We start from the raw sequence: 13,746 nt of genomic DNA, 5'->3' as shown, positions 1-13,746 counted from the left end.
CCTGTGCTGGCACGGGACACGGGAGAGCGAGAGGGGCCCGGCCTTGGGGGTCCCTGTGCTGGGGCCTGGCTCTGGCATTCCCACAGCACGACTGCTGGCCCTTCTCCTCTGGCGGCTGCCCCCCAGCCCCACCGCCCCAGATCAAGCCTGGGCTTCTGCCTAGGCTGGGGTCACGGCAGCAGGGCCCGCCTGCTGAAGCCGTGCCAGGAGCCCTTTCCGCCCGCCTCCTCGGTGCCGCCAGCAGCTCTGGGCTTGGTGGCCAGAGGAGCCAGCCGCTTGGCCGGCCTCTTCGCATTTCACAAGCCTCCTCCGGTGCCTGGTTGCCTGCTTGGCCCTGGTGTTTGGTGTCTGGGCAAGCGGAGAACCCGGTCCTGACACTGCTGCCAGGAGGAAGCCGCTCCGACCTGGGGCTTCTCCAAGTGCCAAAGGCCTGCCCGGGCTGGTGGACCAGAGCCCACAGCCCTTGGATGGAGGCTCCTGCAGAAAAGCACCCCCCCCACCTCAGGTGGGGAGGACGTGGCCGGAGTTGCCTTTGGCACGTGGCTGGGGGGGGCTTTGCTGCTCTGGCTGCTGGTGGGGCTCCTTGCCAGAATGGTGAGGCTGCCGCGGCGCTTGAAATCCACCTGCCCTGTTCAGTTTTCCAACTCGGCTGTTGGCTACGATCATGTTTGCCCTTGGAGGGCACTCTTGTTCTTCGGAGCCGGGGAGGCGTCCTGCCGAGGCCACGCCTGGGGCCTCCTCACCACCGGTGGGATCCAAGGGCGCTGCTGCCCGGAGACCCTGCGGGGAGCCCCCGAGCCTTCCTCGCCCTCCCCTGCAGCCTCGTCCGCCCCGCCAGCCCATCCAGGTGGGGAGGGGCAGTCGAGGGGCTGTGCATGCTGGGGGGCCAGTGGGGCCGCGCTGGGCGCTGGGCTGTGGGTCACGGCCGCTTCGGGTCTCCCCCCCCCACTCCTCCCTTTGCTTTGTCTCCCCCCAGAAAAACTCCATCAAGACGTCCAAGTACAACCTCTTCACCTTCCTGCCCCTCAACCTCTTTGAGCAGTTCCAGCGGATTGCCAACGCCTACTTCCTCTTCCTGCTCATCTTGCAGGTAGGAGCCCGGGGGGCCTCGGCCTCGCTTCCCCTTGGGGGCAGGCTGACCCCCTCGTCTGCGGGCGCTGCCACCCGCTGGCCTGGACTTGCCTGCCGGGACCTCGTCCTCCTGCATCTCGGCAGTCGGCCCTTTCCGAAGTGGCAGCCTTCGCCAAAGCTGGACGCGGCTGCAGCCGGGGGGGGGGGTTCCGCCTTCTCACAGCACCCCTTTGGGAGGCTGGCACAGGGCGGGGCTGCCGTTGGGGGCCAGGCGCAATGCCGGAGGCCTGAGCTTCAGCCCCCACACCTTCCGGGCTGGGAATGGGGCTCTAGCCCAAGGCCTTTGAGGGAGGGGCTGGTGGGAGCAGATGCTGCTGGACGGAGGCTGCTTCTGGACCCGGGGTTGAGGGGGGTGGGGGGTGGGGGGGGTTCATTGTCCTGCACGAGCAGCTCTCTGCCTGCAGGCCCTTCACCCTGGTGGGAAAGGTGCACCCCCCCCCACAGCCCCGCCACTCACTTTTTAGTCTCCTTAGAACCAATGTATTGCAATAGCATAGAGGAGACGATGCCAGCATCAGACCCTGGATTTAGGCAGTCCTAAAACTTGCTTGCTTATTGAGTCAGGTTCTGACTGTAACATTCTCTTTACAATTTTCGATGTTTGCATTTGTAATTAGAAACATATATAATCCATGAACATGGGTAATTAGTACCCTGGAGACCCCTCCCAATGTATTTTTGAAAATTTTAAAAAATCATATCATTCTCATAAGTAATATTATAAATATTATAAATACAGTAATAACAATGTCAAGCCTGCTGTGGGCTCCTTGGAGGAAGAGCGGAATATAAATGTAAACAAACAAACACCAAATCTAAAGAAGAAGACCCTTTTTCTGACTGAAGTTGCTGCAGGAGATCCCTAGCAAAGCTGCCCAAAGGCAAAGGGCAGCTCTTGGTTTTCTTGACAGGGAACAAGGGAGGGGTGTGTGTGTGTGTGTGTGTGTGTGTGTGTGTGAGTGATAGAGAGAGAGAGAGAGAGAGAGAGAGAGTGTCTCTCTCTCCTAGGAAGGTTTTAAAGAGCATCTCTGCTTGGGCGCAGCAAGGAAGCCACCTGCCTAGAGAGCAGGAAGCTGTTGGTTCGAATCCCCGCTGATATGTTGTTTTCCAGACTATGGGAAACTCTTACATTGGGCAGCAGTGATCTAGGAAGGTGCTGAATGGCATCATCATCATCTCACACTGCGCGGGAGGAGGCCATGGCCAACCCCTCCTGGATTCTACCCAAGACAACCACAGGCTCTGTCAGCACCGACTCAAGGGCACAACCTTTCTTCTCCTTTCCTGCTTGGGTAGAAGACGCAGGGACACCCCCTCAAGCAAGAAAGAGGGGGAAGTGGGAAGTTGTTGAGAGCCAGCCTGACAGAGCCCTGAGGCTCTGCTGCTGGAAGTCGGGCAGCAGCAGGGGGGTGGTGGGGTGGGGTGGGGTGAGGCCCAGCAGTTGTGCCCAGCAGGCAGTGTGCTGTGCCCGGGCAGCTGGAGCTGCTTGAGGGGGGTGCCCATTGAGGGCCCTTCTAGTGACTGTGCCGATGCCCCCACGGGCGGTGTCCCATGCCTCTTTCTCCCCTGTCCCTTGCAGCTCATCCCTCAGATCTCCTCCCTGGCCTGGTTCACCACGGTGGTGCCTCTCCTCTTGGTGCTGACTGTGTCTGCAGCGAAGGACGCCTCGGACGATTTTGTAAGACCTCGGTGTGGGTGCCACCTCTCCTCTCGGAGGGTGCTTTGTGACTGGCCACACCAGATGGCCCTTCCCACTTCCTCTGGGACACCTCTCCACTGGGCGGGCCAGGAGGGGGGCCTTTTGGTGGCACCCCCTGGGAGTGGGACCCCCAGGGACTGGCCACCTGCAGGGGGCCCTTTGGGCAAGCACAGTCCCTGGACAAGGGGAGGGGACTGGCACAGGAAGGGGGGGGAAGGGATGGAGCTCCCGGGAGCCCTCAGAAGCTGCCAGCCACACTCTTCATTCCCACCTCGAGAGCCACAGCAAGAGGTCCCAGAGGGTGCCAGCCAGGGCCCCATTCTCTTTCTAGGCACCCTGGAGTCGTTCCTTAGCCAGGAGTGAACCGGAATGCTCGAGCAGCCGTTTCGTGACCTTCCGCTTTGGACTGACTTCAGTCCGAGAAATGCAGCAGGCAGGGCGGAAGGGGAGAGTGCCTCTGAGCCTGTGCAGAGACTTAAAGGGGCGTCAGCAAGAGAAGGGGCAATTATTGTCCACCTTGTGTTGTCTGAGGATAAACGGGGAAGCATGTGCCAGGGGAGGGGCGATCTTCTCCTGCCCGCGCCCCCCCCCCCCCGCTGCCTTCGATGCCACTCCTCATGTATGTCCCTGAGGATTGGGGTCCTTTGGTGGGGTTCATTGGGAGAAGCAGAGGGAAAGGGGAATCGGTGGAAATCCCCCCTCCCCGCCCCCGTGCATGTGCAGAACTTTCTTTGGGGCACGCAGCACTAGTCAGGAGGTTGCCCAGGATATCCTGCTCTGAGAAGGAAGGCGAGCTGGCCTGCCCTGCCCTCTTTTCTGATGAGTTCCCTGTTTTCCAGCATCGGCACAAGAGCGACAAGCAGGTCAACAACCGTCCTGTCAAGGTGCTAATCGATGGCAGGTGAGGAGACTCTCCCTCCGCCCTCCCCCCCCCGCCGTCCCCTGCAAATGTTCAACCGGAAAGGCCAGTTTCTTCCCACCCCAAGCATCTTTGTGGGGCTACCTGTGCTGACCCTGAGTGCAGCGGGGAGCCGGGCTTTGAGAGCCGCGGAGGGTGTCTTTGGAGGCTGGCCGTGGCCTTCCTTGCCCTCCATCCCACTCAGCTCCCTGACCAAGGCCTCAGGCCAGCCTGCCCACCCCCAGGCAGCAAAGGACTTGGCAGGCCGGAGACCCCAGTCCTCTGCCTCTGGGGAAGTGAGCCCGTCTCCAAGCCAAGCCCTACATCCTGTTCCAAGCGGCAGCCTGTGGCGAGTTTGGCCAAGGAGGCGGCAGCAGGAGTGCAGGCTGGAGAGGGAGAGGCTGCTCCCGGCAGCTGGCCTTGCCCGCCTCTCCCCCTTCCCGCCAGCCCCGGATTCTTCCCCCAGCCTTTTTCTGCTCCTCCTCCTGCTGCTGCTGCTGCTTCTGGGGGAGCGTCACGAAGCGAAGTGCCGGCACGACACGGGAAATGCCGCGCGGAGAGAGGTGGGTGGCTCCCAAAGCGTCTTGCCGGCAGGAGCAGCCGAAGGTCAAGCCAACTGACAGGCGTTTCTTGTTACCTGCTGGCCTTTCTTTCCTCACACTGTGTCTCCAGAGGAGAAATGTAATACCCGCTCCTCACAGCAGTGTCTTTCTGTTCTCTAGCATTTGCAGTCACGATTCGCTTCCCCTTTGTCCTGCAAGTCATGCGCAGCGTGGCTGCAACCCCCAGTTACTGCCCTGCTGCATTGTCCAGCGGAGACCTTCCAACGGACTGAGTAGGCTTAGTCACCTGCCTTGCAGCAACATGTCAAGCAGGGATTCCCTTTACAAAGCAAGGCTCAATAAGCGACAAGTGTGGAAAAAAGCAGCGCGTGGGAGGCTGGCCTGCCCTTGCTCGGCAATCCCAGCCCCAGACGGCAGAGGGGAGCCCGGCCCTCTTGCTTGATGCAGTGCCCCACAGGAGGGGGAGCAGGCACCTCTTCTCTGATGATGCACCCATGTGGGGGGCTTAGTTAACTTTCTCCAGCAGTGCCCCAGGATGGGTGGGTGAGTCGAGGGTCCGGGGCAAGCCACCCGGAAGTGTGTGGAGAGGAGTAGGGCTGCTGCCTGTGTTGGGGTTTGTGATTATTTGGCAAAGCACCAAGGAAGCTCCCACTCCAGTTGCAGGGTGCAGAGTTTAGTGGTTGCAGCTATTTAGAGTAACACGCACGGAGATCACTGTAGATTCCACATTAAATTGATTTATTGGTGAAGTACATTGGAGATAGGAAAGCCCTATCCTTTCTCATCATCTACATAATGGATAGGTAGGGGGAGAGAGAGAGGTTTCCACCTTCTCTCTAGGAGGAAAGGAAGAGGACTGACTCACTACAGGAAGTACCTGAGCAGGAGTCAAGGCAGGGGTCAGAGAGCAGAGGCCAGCAGGGGACAGGTAAGGAGAGGAGACCCTCCCTCGCTGCTTCTGCTCCCAGTGGCCCTCGTGGTCATTAGGATAGTCGGTGCAAAAGGCCGATGCCCTGGAACTCCATCTCCAACAACCTGCGCCCACTGAGACATGGAGCAAGTGTCAGGTGAAAAAAATCAGGTGAAAGTTCAGGTGAAAAAACGTGTCAGGTGAAAAATGAAGAGAATCCCCCAGGTTCCTCCCCCCCCCACACACACACATTACATCTCCCCTCCATCTTGCCATAGCTGTCACTGAAAGCCTCACTGAAAGGCTGCTTTATCTGTCAGAAGTGTGAGTCAGTTAGTGAGAGTCTGTGGGTCTGTTTACATTTGACAAGAAAATGATTAGCCACTTGCAAGATGTCAATAAAGCCAAGCCATTGCTCCTGCAAGTCTGCCAAGCAATCGGGGCTTCTTTGGGGGACTTTGTCGTTTCTTTCACATTATAACAGGGATGCCACCCAGACTCTGAAGGGCTCAGTGCAGATGCATCGAGGGGGGTGGGAGAGCCCCAGCACCCTGTGAGGGACAAGCGATTTTTGCTCCAGATACGGGACTTCCCGTCTAATTCAGGACTGCTAGCAGCACCAGGCAGGCCCTGCCTGGCAAAGGGCACAATTCATGCTTGCTACCACAGGACCAGCTCTCCTCCCGAAGCCCCACAGAGAATTAAGGATGCATCAGAGACCACCAATTCTTTTCCGAACACCTGAGGAGTGTTAATGTAAACCCCAGCACATAAGGGAACGTGGGAATCAGGAACACAGCCAAGGGCAGACTGTCTGGAAGGAGGAGGCCTCCCTTGGCTTCTGGGGAGATGAGGCCATCACACACACACACACACACACACACACACACACACACGGCGGCCCCTTTCCCTTTCCCAAATGTGGCTCTCTTTCTTCCAGCCTGAAAGAGGATCGATGGCTGAATGTTGAAGTTGGGGACATCATCAAGCTGGAGAACAACAACTTTGTGACGGTGAGTGGTGCCAGCTGCACCTTGGGCTGCCGAGTATTGGGAGGAGAACTGGCCTGGTGGTCGCCAGCATGACTGGTCCCCTCAGCTAAGCAGGCTCTGCCCTGGTTGCATTTGAGTGGGAGACTTGATGTGTGAGCAGCACTGGAAGAGATTCCCCTCAGGGGATGGAGCCACTGCTCTGGGGAGAGCATCTGAGGTTCCCAGTTCCCTCCCTGGCGGCATCTCCAAGAGAGGGCTGAGAGAGACTCCTGCCTGCAACCTTGGAGAAGCCGCTGCCAGTCTGGGTAGACAATACTGAGCTAGATGGACCAAGGGCCTGACTCAGTGTACGGCACCTACTTATGTTCCTGTGACCACCGGAGCCCATAAGAAGGTGGCTGCCCATGAATCTGGGCCAGTCCTGACCAAAGGAAGCCGCCAGAGATGCCACTGTGTGAAGAAAAGCACTCTCAAGGAGCCGGGTTCGAAGCAGAGACCCCTGAACCATCCAGCTTGAAATGCAGAGTCTAGTGGCCACTTCCTTTGATGCGCCTGGGGTGCACGTCCAAAGAGAGAGCGGCTGTTGTTGCAGGTGGCTACTTGCCCACGATGACAGCGGGATTAGTGATGTGGATGGGACTCGTTCCTGGGTCCGCTTAGCCAATCAGTCAGACACAAGGATTGAGAATGATTAATTGAGGTCTATTGCTACTGCAGTCAGCAATAGGTAATCAGTAGGCTCACGCTCTCAAACCGATTACAGTTTGGTCACAGGTGCATCTTACATTTATACAGACAATCTGAATGATGCTGACACCCTAGACACAGTATACGTGGCAATAAAATGGTGGTCTAAGTATCTAGTACGCATGCGAACGATTCATTGTTCATCCGGTGATTACTCCTTATTTGGTTATATCCAGTTTTCTGGCCGTGGGAAGCTTAGCTGTCTTAGCAAGTTTCATAGATGCATTTTAGCTGGAGAGAGATAATGACGTTGATCATGAGAGGCAGTGATGTCCCTGAGCTGGGCCAGGTTACTTTACGTTAGAACGAGGTCTTCTGGGCCAACGTGGAGTTTCTTGGGTCTTCTGAACACACCATTAGGACCAGCCTCCTGTGTGGAGAGGCCTGGTTTGTAGCTCTTGCTTCCTGTCCCACAGTCACGCCTGAAGCCCTCCTGAGCAGCCTTTGGAAAGCGAGGCCAGACTGAGAGCGATAGGGTTAGGGTTAGGGTTAGGGTTAGGGTTAGGGTTAGGGAGGACAGGCGGGAGGGAGGGAGGGAGGGAGGGAGGGGGTGGTCTAGAGACAGCCGCAGACGGGCCTCTGGTTGCCCCGAGCTCTGGGACTCACGCCCCGGCCTTGTTTCTCTCCAGGCTGACCTGCTGTTGCTGTCGAGCAGTGAGCCCCACAGCCTGACCTACATCGAGACAGTTGAGCTGGACGGGTGAGTAGTGCAGGAGCTGCCCGGAGCCGCTGCGGGTGCAGAATGGCCGCCAAGATTTCTGAAGCCCGGAGATGGTGGCTTGGGGTGGGGGCTGCAGAGACCCCCGCCCCCTTTTTTCCCAGCAGAGCCTGTCAGTCCACCAAGGGCTTGCTCCTGCGTGCTCCGAAGAGGGAGAAGGGCCTGCCCCGGCTCCTCTAGGACAGTCGGCAGTCCTCTCCTCGCAGGAGGCACAGTCCATCCAAAGCCAAAACGGCCGGCTCCAGGAATTCAGCCGGTCCGTGTCCAAATATCCGATCCATGAAAGGCTGGCCAGGCTGCGTGGAAGGAATGGAGGCCGGTGCAGGCAGGAACTGGAGACCAGGAGGCCTTCAGGGACTGGCCGAGGCCGGAGAGAGAAGGCAGCGGGTGGGCTGGCTGGCTGGCCAGTGATGGGCTGGATCCTCTGCAGTGAAGGCAGCCGGTCAGCTGCGCAGCCTCTGAAGCAGGAGCAGCTCCTCCGAGCAGGCCAGGATGGGGGCATCCAAGGAGGCGCAGCGGCCCCGGCTTCCCAGCAGCAGCTCTTTGGCTCCTCTCCCCCCCGCCCAGCTGGCCATTCATCAGGCAGAGCCGTGGCAGTTTTGCCTCCTTGGGCACCCCCCGTCCTGGCCTCTCCTGCTCTGGAGTCAGATGGGGGCTGCTCCAGCCAGGAGCCCCCAGATTCAAGCCCGGTGCTCGTGCTGGCCTGCCTCTTGCAGCACAGCGGCTCCTGGGAAGGGAACAGACAAGTTGTGTCCTGCTAGCCCTCCTTTACTGCAGGGAACTATACGGAGAAGAGCCCTCCTTGGCCTGGAAGCAGGTTTCCTCCTGGGACTTCCTTTCCAGGGCGCTTTCCAGACTAGCTGCTCAACAGCAGCAAAATGCCTCCGTTCAGGCAAGTCGCATGCGAAACAGAAACAGCAGGGGGAGCAGCCGTCTCGCGGAAACTAACAACCCGGAAAAACAGCAACTTCCTTACACCGGATATATGACGACCTAGCTCTATATCACAGTGATTAAATTAGAGACAAGGCATTGGCAATGTGAACGGCACCCAGCTGTCCATGTAGGGGCTGCGGTGTCACAACGCAGGAAGTGTGGAAGCAGAGATCCGAGATCCGACGTGACCCCGTTGCAGGGTCTCATCTGGAAAGCATCCAGGCGTGCGGAGGGCCCAGCCTGGTCCCTGAGACCCTTTGAGGGCAGTTCATCTTCCCCCAATCCTTGGGGTTGGTTTCAGCTCTGGAACATGAGTCCTCCAGCCTACCTTTCTTCCTTTAATGTGTTCATTTCCAAGAACAATCACCTCACCTTTCCATACAAGGATACCTAAAGGGATTCACAGCAGAATCAAAAACATTAACGACATCAAATATTTATATACCACTTTTCAACAAAAGTTTTCAAAGCAGTTTACATAGAGAAATAATAATTTAAAATCACTGCATAAAAGTATCAATAATAAAACATTTCTACCAGCTATAGCAAAATCATAGCATGCATATATATATTTATTTTATTTATTCATCAAATTTATATACCACCCAAACTTTCGTCTCTAAAGGCAAAATAATCGTATATGAAGGGCAAAATAATCCCAAGTCGAAACAAAAGAAGTCAGGTCAACAGAAGTGAATCGTGGGTGCTCCTTTTCACGCAGGCAGAACAGGAGTTGGGCAGCTCTTGAGTTCCTGCCGTCCAGCGTGTGGCTCAGAACTCGGGCAGGGCAGCTGGCATCTCTTCCCCTCCGCAGGCCACTGCTGTGGGATTTTCTAACACTTTTTGTGGCTTGCTTGTCACAGACCAGTGGCCCGCAAGTGCTTGTCCCATTGATTATTTCAGTAGAACCTCCTTGGCACATCCAACATTTTCTGTATGGTACCCTGTAAGCGCAGTTCTGCCCAGAACAATCTGCCGCGGAAGGTTAGGGTGTCCATGTTCTTTGGAAGTGTGCAAGAAAAAGGCTGGATGGACATAAGAACAGCCCTGCTGGATCAGGCCCAAGGAAGTCCATCTAGTCCAACATCCTGTTTCACACAGTGGCCCACCAGATGCCTCTGGGGAGCCCACAGGCAAGAGGTGTGTGCATGCCCTCTCTCCTGCTATTACTCCCCTGCAACTGGTACTCAAAGGCATCCTGCCTTGGAGCTCTGGAGGTCTGACTAGTAGCCATTGATAGACTAGTTGGAGGGCCTCCAAGGCAGGATGCATCTGAGTACCAGCTGCATTGGAGTAACAACAGGCGGGAGGGCGTGCCCTCAACTCCTGCCTGTGGGTTCCAGCGGCATCTGGTGGGCTACTGTGCGAAACAGGATATTGGACTAGATGGGCCTTCTTCGGCCTGATCCAGCAGGGCTGTTCTTATGTTCCTGTTTTCTTATGACCTCTCCTCCATGAAGTTATCCAAACCCCTCTTAAAGCAATCCAGGTTGTTGGCTGTCGCCACATCTTATGGCAGAGAATTCCACAAGCCGATTATGTGTTGTGTGAAAAAGTACTTCCGTTTGTTGGTCCTAGATTTCCTGGCATTCCATTTTGTGGGATGACCCCTGGTTCTAGTGTTATGGGAGAGGGAGAAGAATTTCTCTCTATCAATTTCTCCACACCATGCATGATTTTATAGACCTCTCTCATGTCTCCCCGCAGTTGTCTTTTTTCTAAACTTAATAACCCCAGGTGTTGTAGCCTAGCCTCATAAGGAAGGTGCTGCAGGCCCCTGATCATCTTGGCTGCCCTCTTCTGTATCTTGTCTAGTTCTACAATGTGCTTCTTAAGATACGGTGACCAGAACTGTACGCAGTACTCCAGATGTGGCCGCACCATTGATTTGTATAAGGGCATTATAATATCAGCAGTTTTATTTCCAGTCCCCTTCCTAATGATCCCTAGCATGGAATTGGCCTTTTTCACAGCTGCTGCACATTGAGTCCACACTTTCAATGAGCTGTCCACCACCATGACCCCAAGATCCTTCTCTGACATCAGTCAGAGGTGCTTTTTCGGGAGGGAAGGAGGGAGGGAGGGAGGGAGAGCCTCCTTTAGAGGAGCAGCCTTCACCCCTGGGCTGGTCTCATCCTCTGATCCCATGTGCTGAGTTGTCCTACTGTGCAGGTAGAAATCTGCTCCCCCAGCAGCAGCAGCAGCAGCCCAGCTGCCAGGCAAGCACAGCCAGTGAGCCCTCCCCTGTCCGCGTGCAAAGCAGGCCCGTGCTGGGAGCTCCCATCTCAAGCCAGAGGCTGTGGCCGGCCACAGGAAAAGCCCGGCAGCCAGCGGCCTGGACAGAGACGTGGCCGCTCAAGCGAGGCTGGCTTTGACGTGTGGGGTTGTCCTCTCATCCAGTTTGTCGTTGCAGGGAAACCAACCTGAAAGTGAAACAGGCCCTGACAGTCACCTCCGAGCTGGGGGAGGATCTGCAGAAGCTGAGCAGCTTTGATGGTGAGTCCGCCGGCAGGGCGGATGCCGCCGCTGCTCCGCTCTGCAGGGCTGGGACCCCTCCCTGGCCCCGGAAGAGACGCCTGGGGCCCCACTGCCACTGCGGGTGCTTCCACGGCACCTTGCGCAGCTCTGGAAGAACCCGTGTGCAGGCCTCTGTCGCCCCCTCCTGGCCCCCTGGGGGCTCATTTCCCCCCTCTGGGTGTCCTTGCTGCCCTTGAGGGGCCTGGGCGGGTGGCCCTCACCTTTCCCATTCACCCCTTCTCCGCCTTTCCTCCGCCCTGTCTGGGTCCTCTCTGGCTTCTTGTCCTGTCCACCTCTTCTCTCTGCCGTTAGTGAGCAGCTGGGCTCCCCCCCCCCCCCCGGCAAGCGTCAGAGCCGCGGTACCGAACAGCCCGACGGTACCTGGGAATGCTGCAGGCGCACCTGTCCTGCTCACTGAGCCAAGAGGCGCCTTTTGAAAGTGCCGATTCTCTTCCATTTAGCAGGGGGAGAGCAACTGGCCCTCTCCAGCCCCAGCACAGCATCCCTCCAGTGTGAGCCCTTTGGGGACCGGGAGCCATTCTGTTTTGGTTTCGTTATCTGTTTCCATCTATGTTAACCACTTTGGAAACTCTTGTTGAAAAGCGGTCTAGAAGTATCCGCCGTATTCGTCTTGCTGGTCCCTGGCTTCTGCAGCCCGTCTCTGGACGGGATGTGCAGCTCGCCCGAGAGCAGAGTCTGCCCGGAAAGCTCTCCAGGGCTCTCGGCACGCTCAGGAGATCCAGGTGTGTCTCCTGCAGCTCCGTCCCGTCCTCCGCTGGACGAGGCCAAGAATGGGCCGGGCTAGGTCAGCTTGCAGGGGGGCGGTGGGGGGCCTGTCTCACCGGCACAGCCTCCCGCCAGGACAGAGGATGGAGCAAGCACCCCCCCCGCCCCACTGCAGAGAGGGCAGCTTCAGGGGCTCAGGGGCCGGGGAAGGCCGTTCCCTGCAACTGGAATTTCCAGATGTTGACTGCAGCTCCCATAATCCCCAGTCAAAGGCCACTGCAGTGGGGGATGCTGGGAGTTGTAGTCTGAGAATCCCTGTTAAAGGGAACACTGGTGAGGAGGCTCAGTCAGAAGGACTGTTCTCCCCCCGCCCCACCCCAAAAAGGCTTGCCCTGGCTTGATAATCAGGGAAGCCCACCTCCTTTTGCCCAGTAGCAGCTGGCCCTAGAGTGGTATTAGGTGGGGGGGGGGGGGAGAAGGGGCTGCCTCCGCTTCCTGGCAGCAGCCCGGGTGGCTCCTCCCTCCCTCCCTCCCTCCCACCCCACCCAAGAGCCACGCTGCTTGCAGGCTGGCCATTCATCAGGTGGAGCTGTGTGGTGATTGGCGGGGTGGGATGGGGGGAGAGAGGAGCCACCCCAGCTACTGCGAGGCAGCTGCGCCTCCTTGGGCGCCCTCCCCCCCATTCCCGGCTCATTAGGACCAGCCGCTTTGGCCCCTTCACTTTGACCGGGTCTTGTGCCCACCAGCCAGGGTGTCCCTCGGTGTCTCTTCAGCCAGCGGTGAAGTGTTTCCAGAAGTTGACTGCAGCTCCCATAATCCCCCGTCAAAGGCCACTGCAGTGGGGGATGCTGGGAGTTGTAGTCCCGCGCCTGCTCTGATCCTGGGCCACTCCCAGGCTCGGCAGTTTGCTCGACCCTCCCGTTGCCTCTGCAGCTAATCCGTGTCTGGGCAGCTCTTTGCAGAGGAAACCCCTCGGAAGGAACAATGGGAAGGAGGGCTGGGGGGGGGGCCTGTTGGCTAGGTGGGAGGAGCAGCCCCCCCCCCCCCCCGTCCATGGCCGCTCTGGCTTCTGGAGCTGTTCAGAGAAGCGGAGAGGAAGCCGCCCAGCGGGGGTGGGGGGGTCGGGCTTCCTTCTGGGCGGTTCACCCTTGAAGGCAGCGTGGCTCCCAGCAGCGGCCGCCGAGACCCTGAGCCCAGGTGCCCGGTCAGCCTGTGAGACTGGCTGGGTCCAGCTGCAGGGGGGAGCCAGGAGTCCAGCCCAAGTTCCAATGAGCCCACTGGCCAGCTGGACTTGCTTGGGGAGAGAAGGTGGCTCCAGCCAAGGACAGCCTGTAAGGGCTGCCCGGGGGTGTCATGCTTGACCCCTTCCCTGAGGAGAGCTTTGACCTCCCTCCGCTTCTGGCCCTGGAAAGCCATCCATTGGCAAGGAGTTTTGGGGTGGCCACGAGATCTCACTGGGCCGCACTGGGCCAGTCACTCTTCCTGTCCTAGCCCTCCATCTTGAAAAGGGGTCAGGGTAGGATTTTGTGGGCCTGCCTTGCAGGGTTGATGTGAGGCAGGGATTTGGTAGAGCACAGCACTGCCCTCGCGGCTGTCCTCCTCTGCATGGCCTCCTTGTGTCTCGCGGGGGCGGGGGGGAGGAGGGGCCGCGGAGAACAAGCCCGGAAGTGAGCGCAGCGCCTTGACTGGCCTGCAGACATCCCGCCCCGCGCCCCCCGGCTCTTGCCTGTCCTTTTGCCCAAGCCGCAACCCGCCTTTCTTTTCACAGATCTCTTGCACTCCTTGCTTCTCTTCTGAGTCCTTTCCTGCTTCACTGCACTCCGCTCTCTTGAGGGCCACCGGGCATTCGCCATACTGTCTGAGGCAGGCTGTGCTTGGGCGTAAGTTGCCACAGTCCGGGGCTGCGGGT

General features: G+C 58.1%; 1 protein-coding gene across 9 annotated transcripts in view; it reads left to right on the top strand.

Annotated features, from left to right (window-relative positions):
* Window positions 1-13,746, top strand: part of LOC128345780 (phospholipid-transporting ATPase ID-like) — an 88,615-nt gene that overhangs the window by 36,183 nt on the left and 38,686 nt on the right. For 8 of the 9 annotated variants that reach the window (XM_053298233.1, XM_053298234.1, XM_053298237.1 and 5 more), the window contains exons 4-9: window positions 977-1,090; window positions 2,711-2,809; window positions 3,670-3,731; window positions 6,142-6,214; window positions 7,570-7,640; window positions 11,008-11,090. In XM_053298233.1, the coding sequence (XP_053154208.1) occupies window positions 977-1,090; window positions 2,711-2,809; window positions 3,670-3,731; window positions 6,142-6,214; window positions 7,570-7,640; window positions 11,008-11,090 (502 nt within the window). Of the gene's footprint in view, window positions 1-976; window positions 1,091-2,710; window positions 2,810-3,669; window positions 3,732-6,141; window positions 6,215-7,569; window positions 7,641-11,007; window positions 11,091-13,605; window positions 13,718-13,746 lie in introns of those variants that run through there. The other variant, XM_053298235.1, reaches the window with a different exon arrangement.

This window comes from Hemicordylus capensis, chromosome 2 (assembly GCF_027244095.1).
Source record: "Hemicordylus capensis ecotype Gifberg chromosome 2, rHemCap1.1.pri, whole genome shotgun sequence".
NCBI classification, from domain to species: domain Eukaryota; kingdom Metazoa; phylum Chordata; class Lepidosauria; order Squamata; family Cordylidae; genus Hemicordylus; species Hemicordylus capensis.
This window is presented reverse-complemented; position numbering and strand designations above follow the sequence as displayed.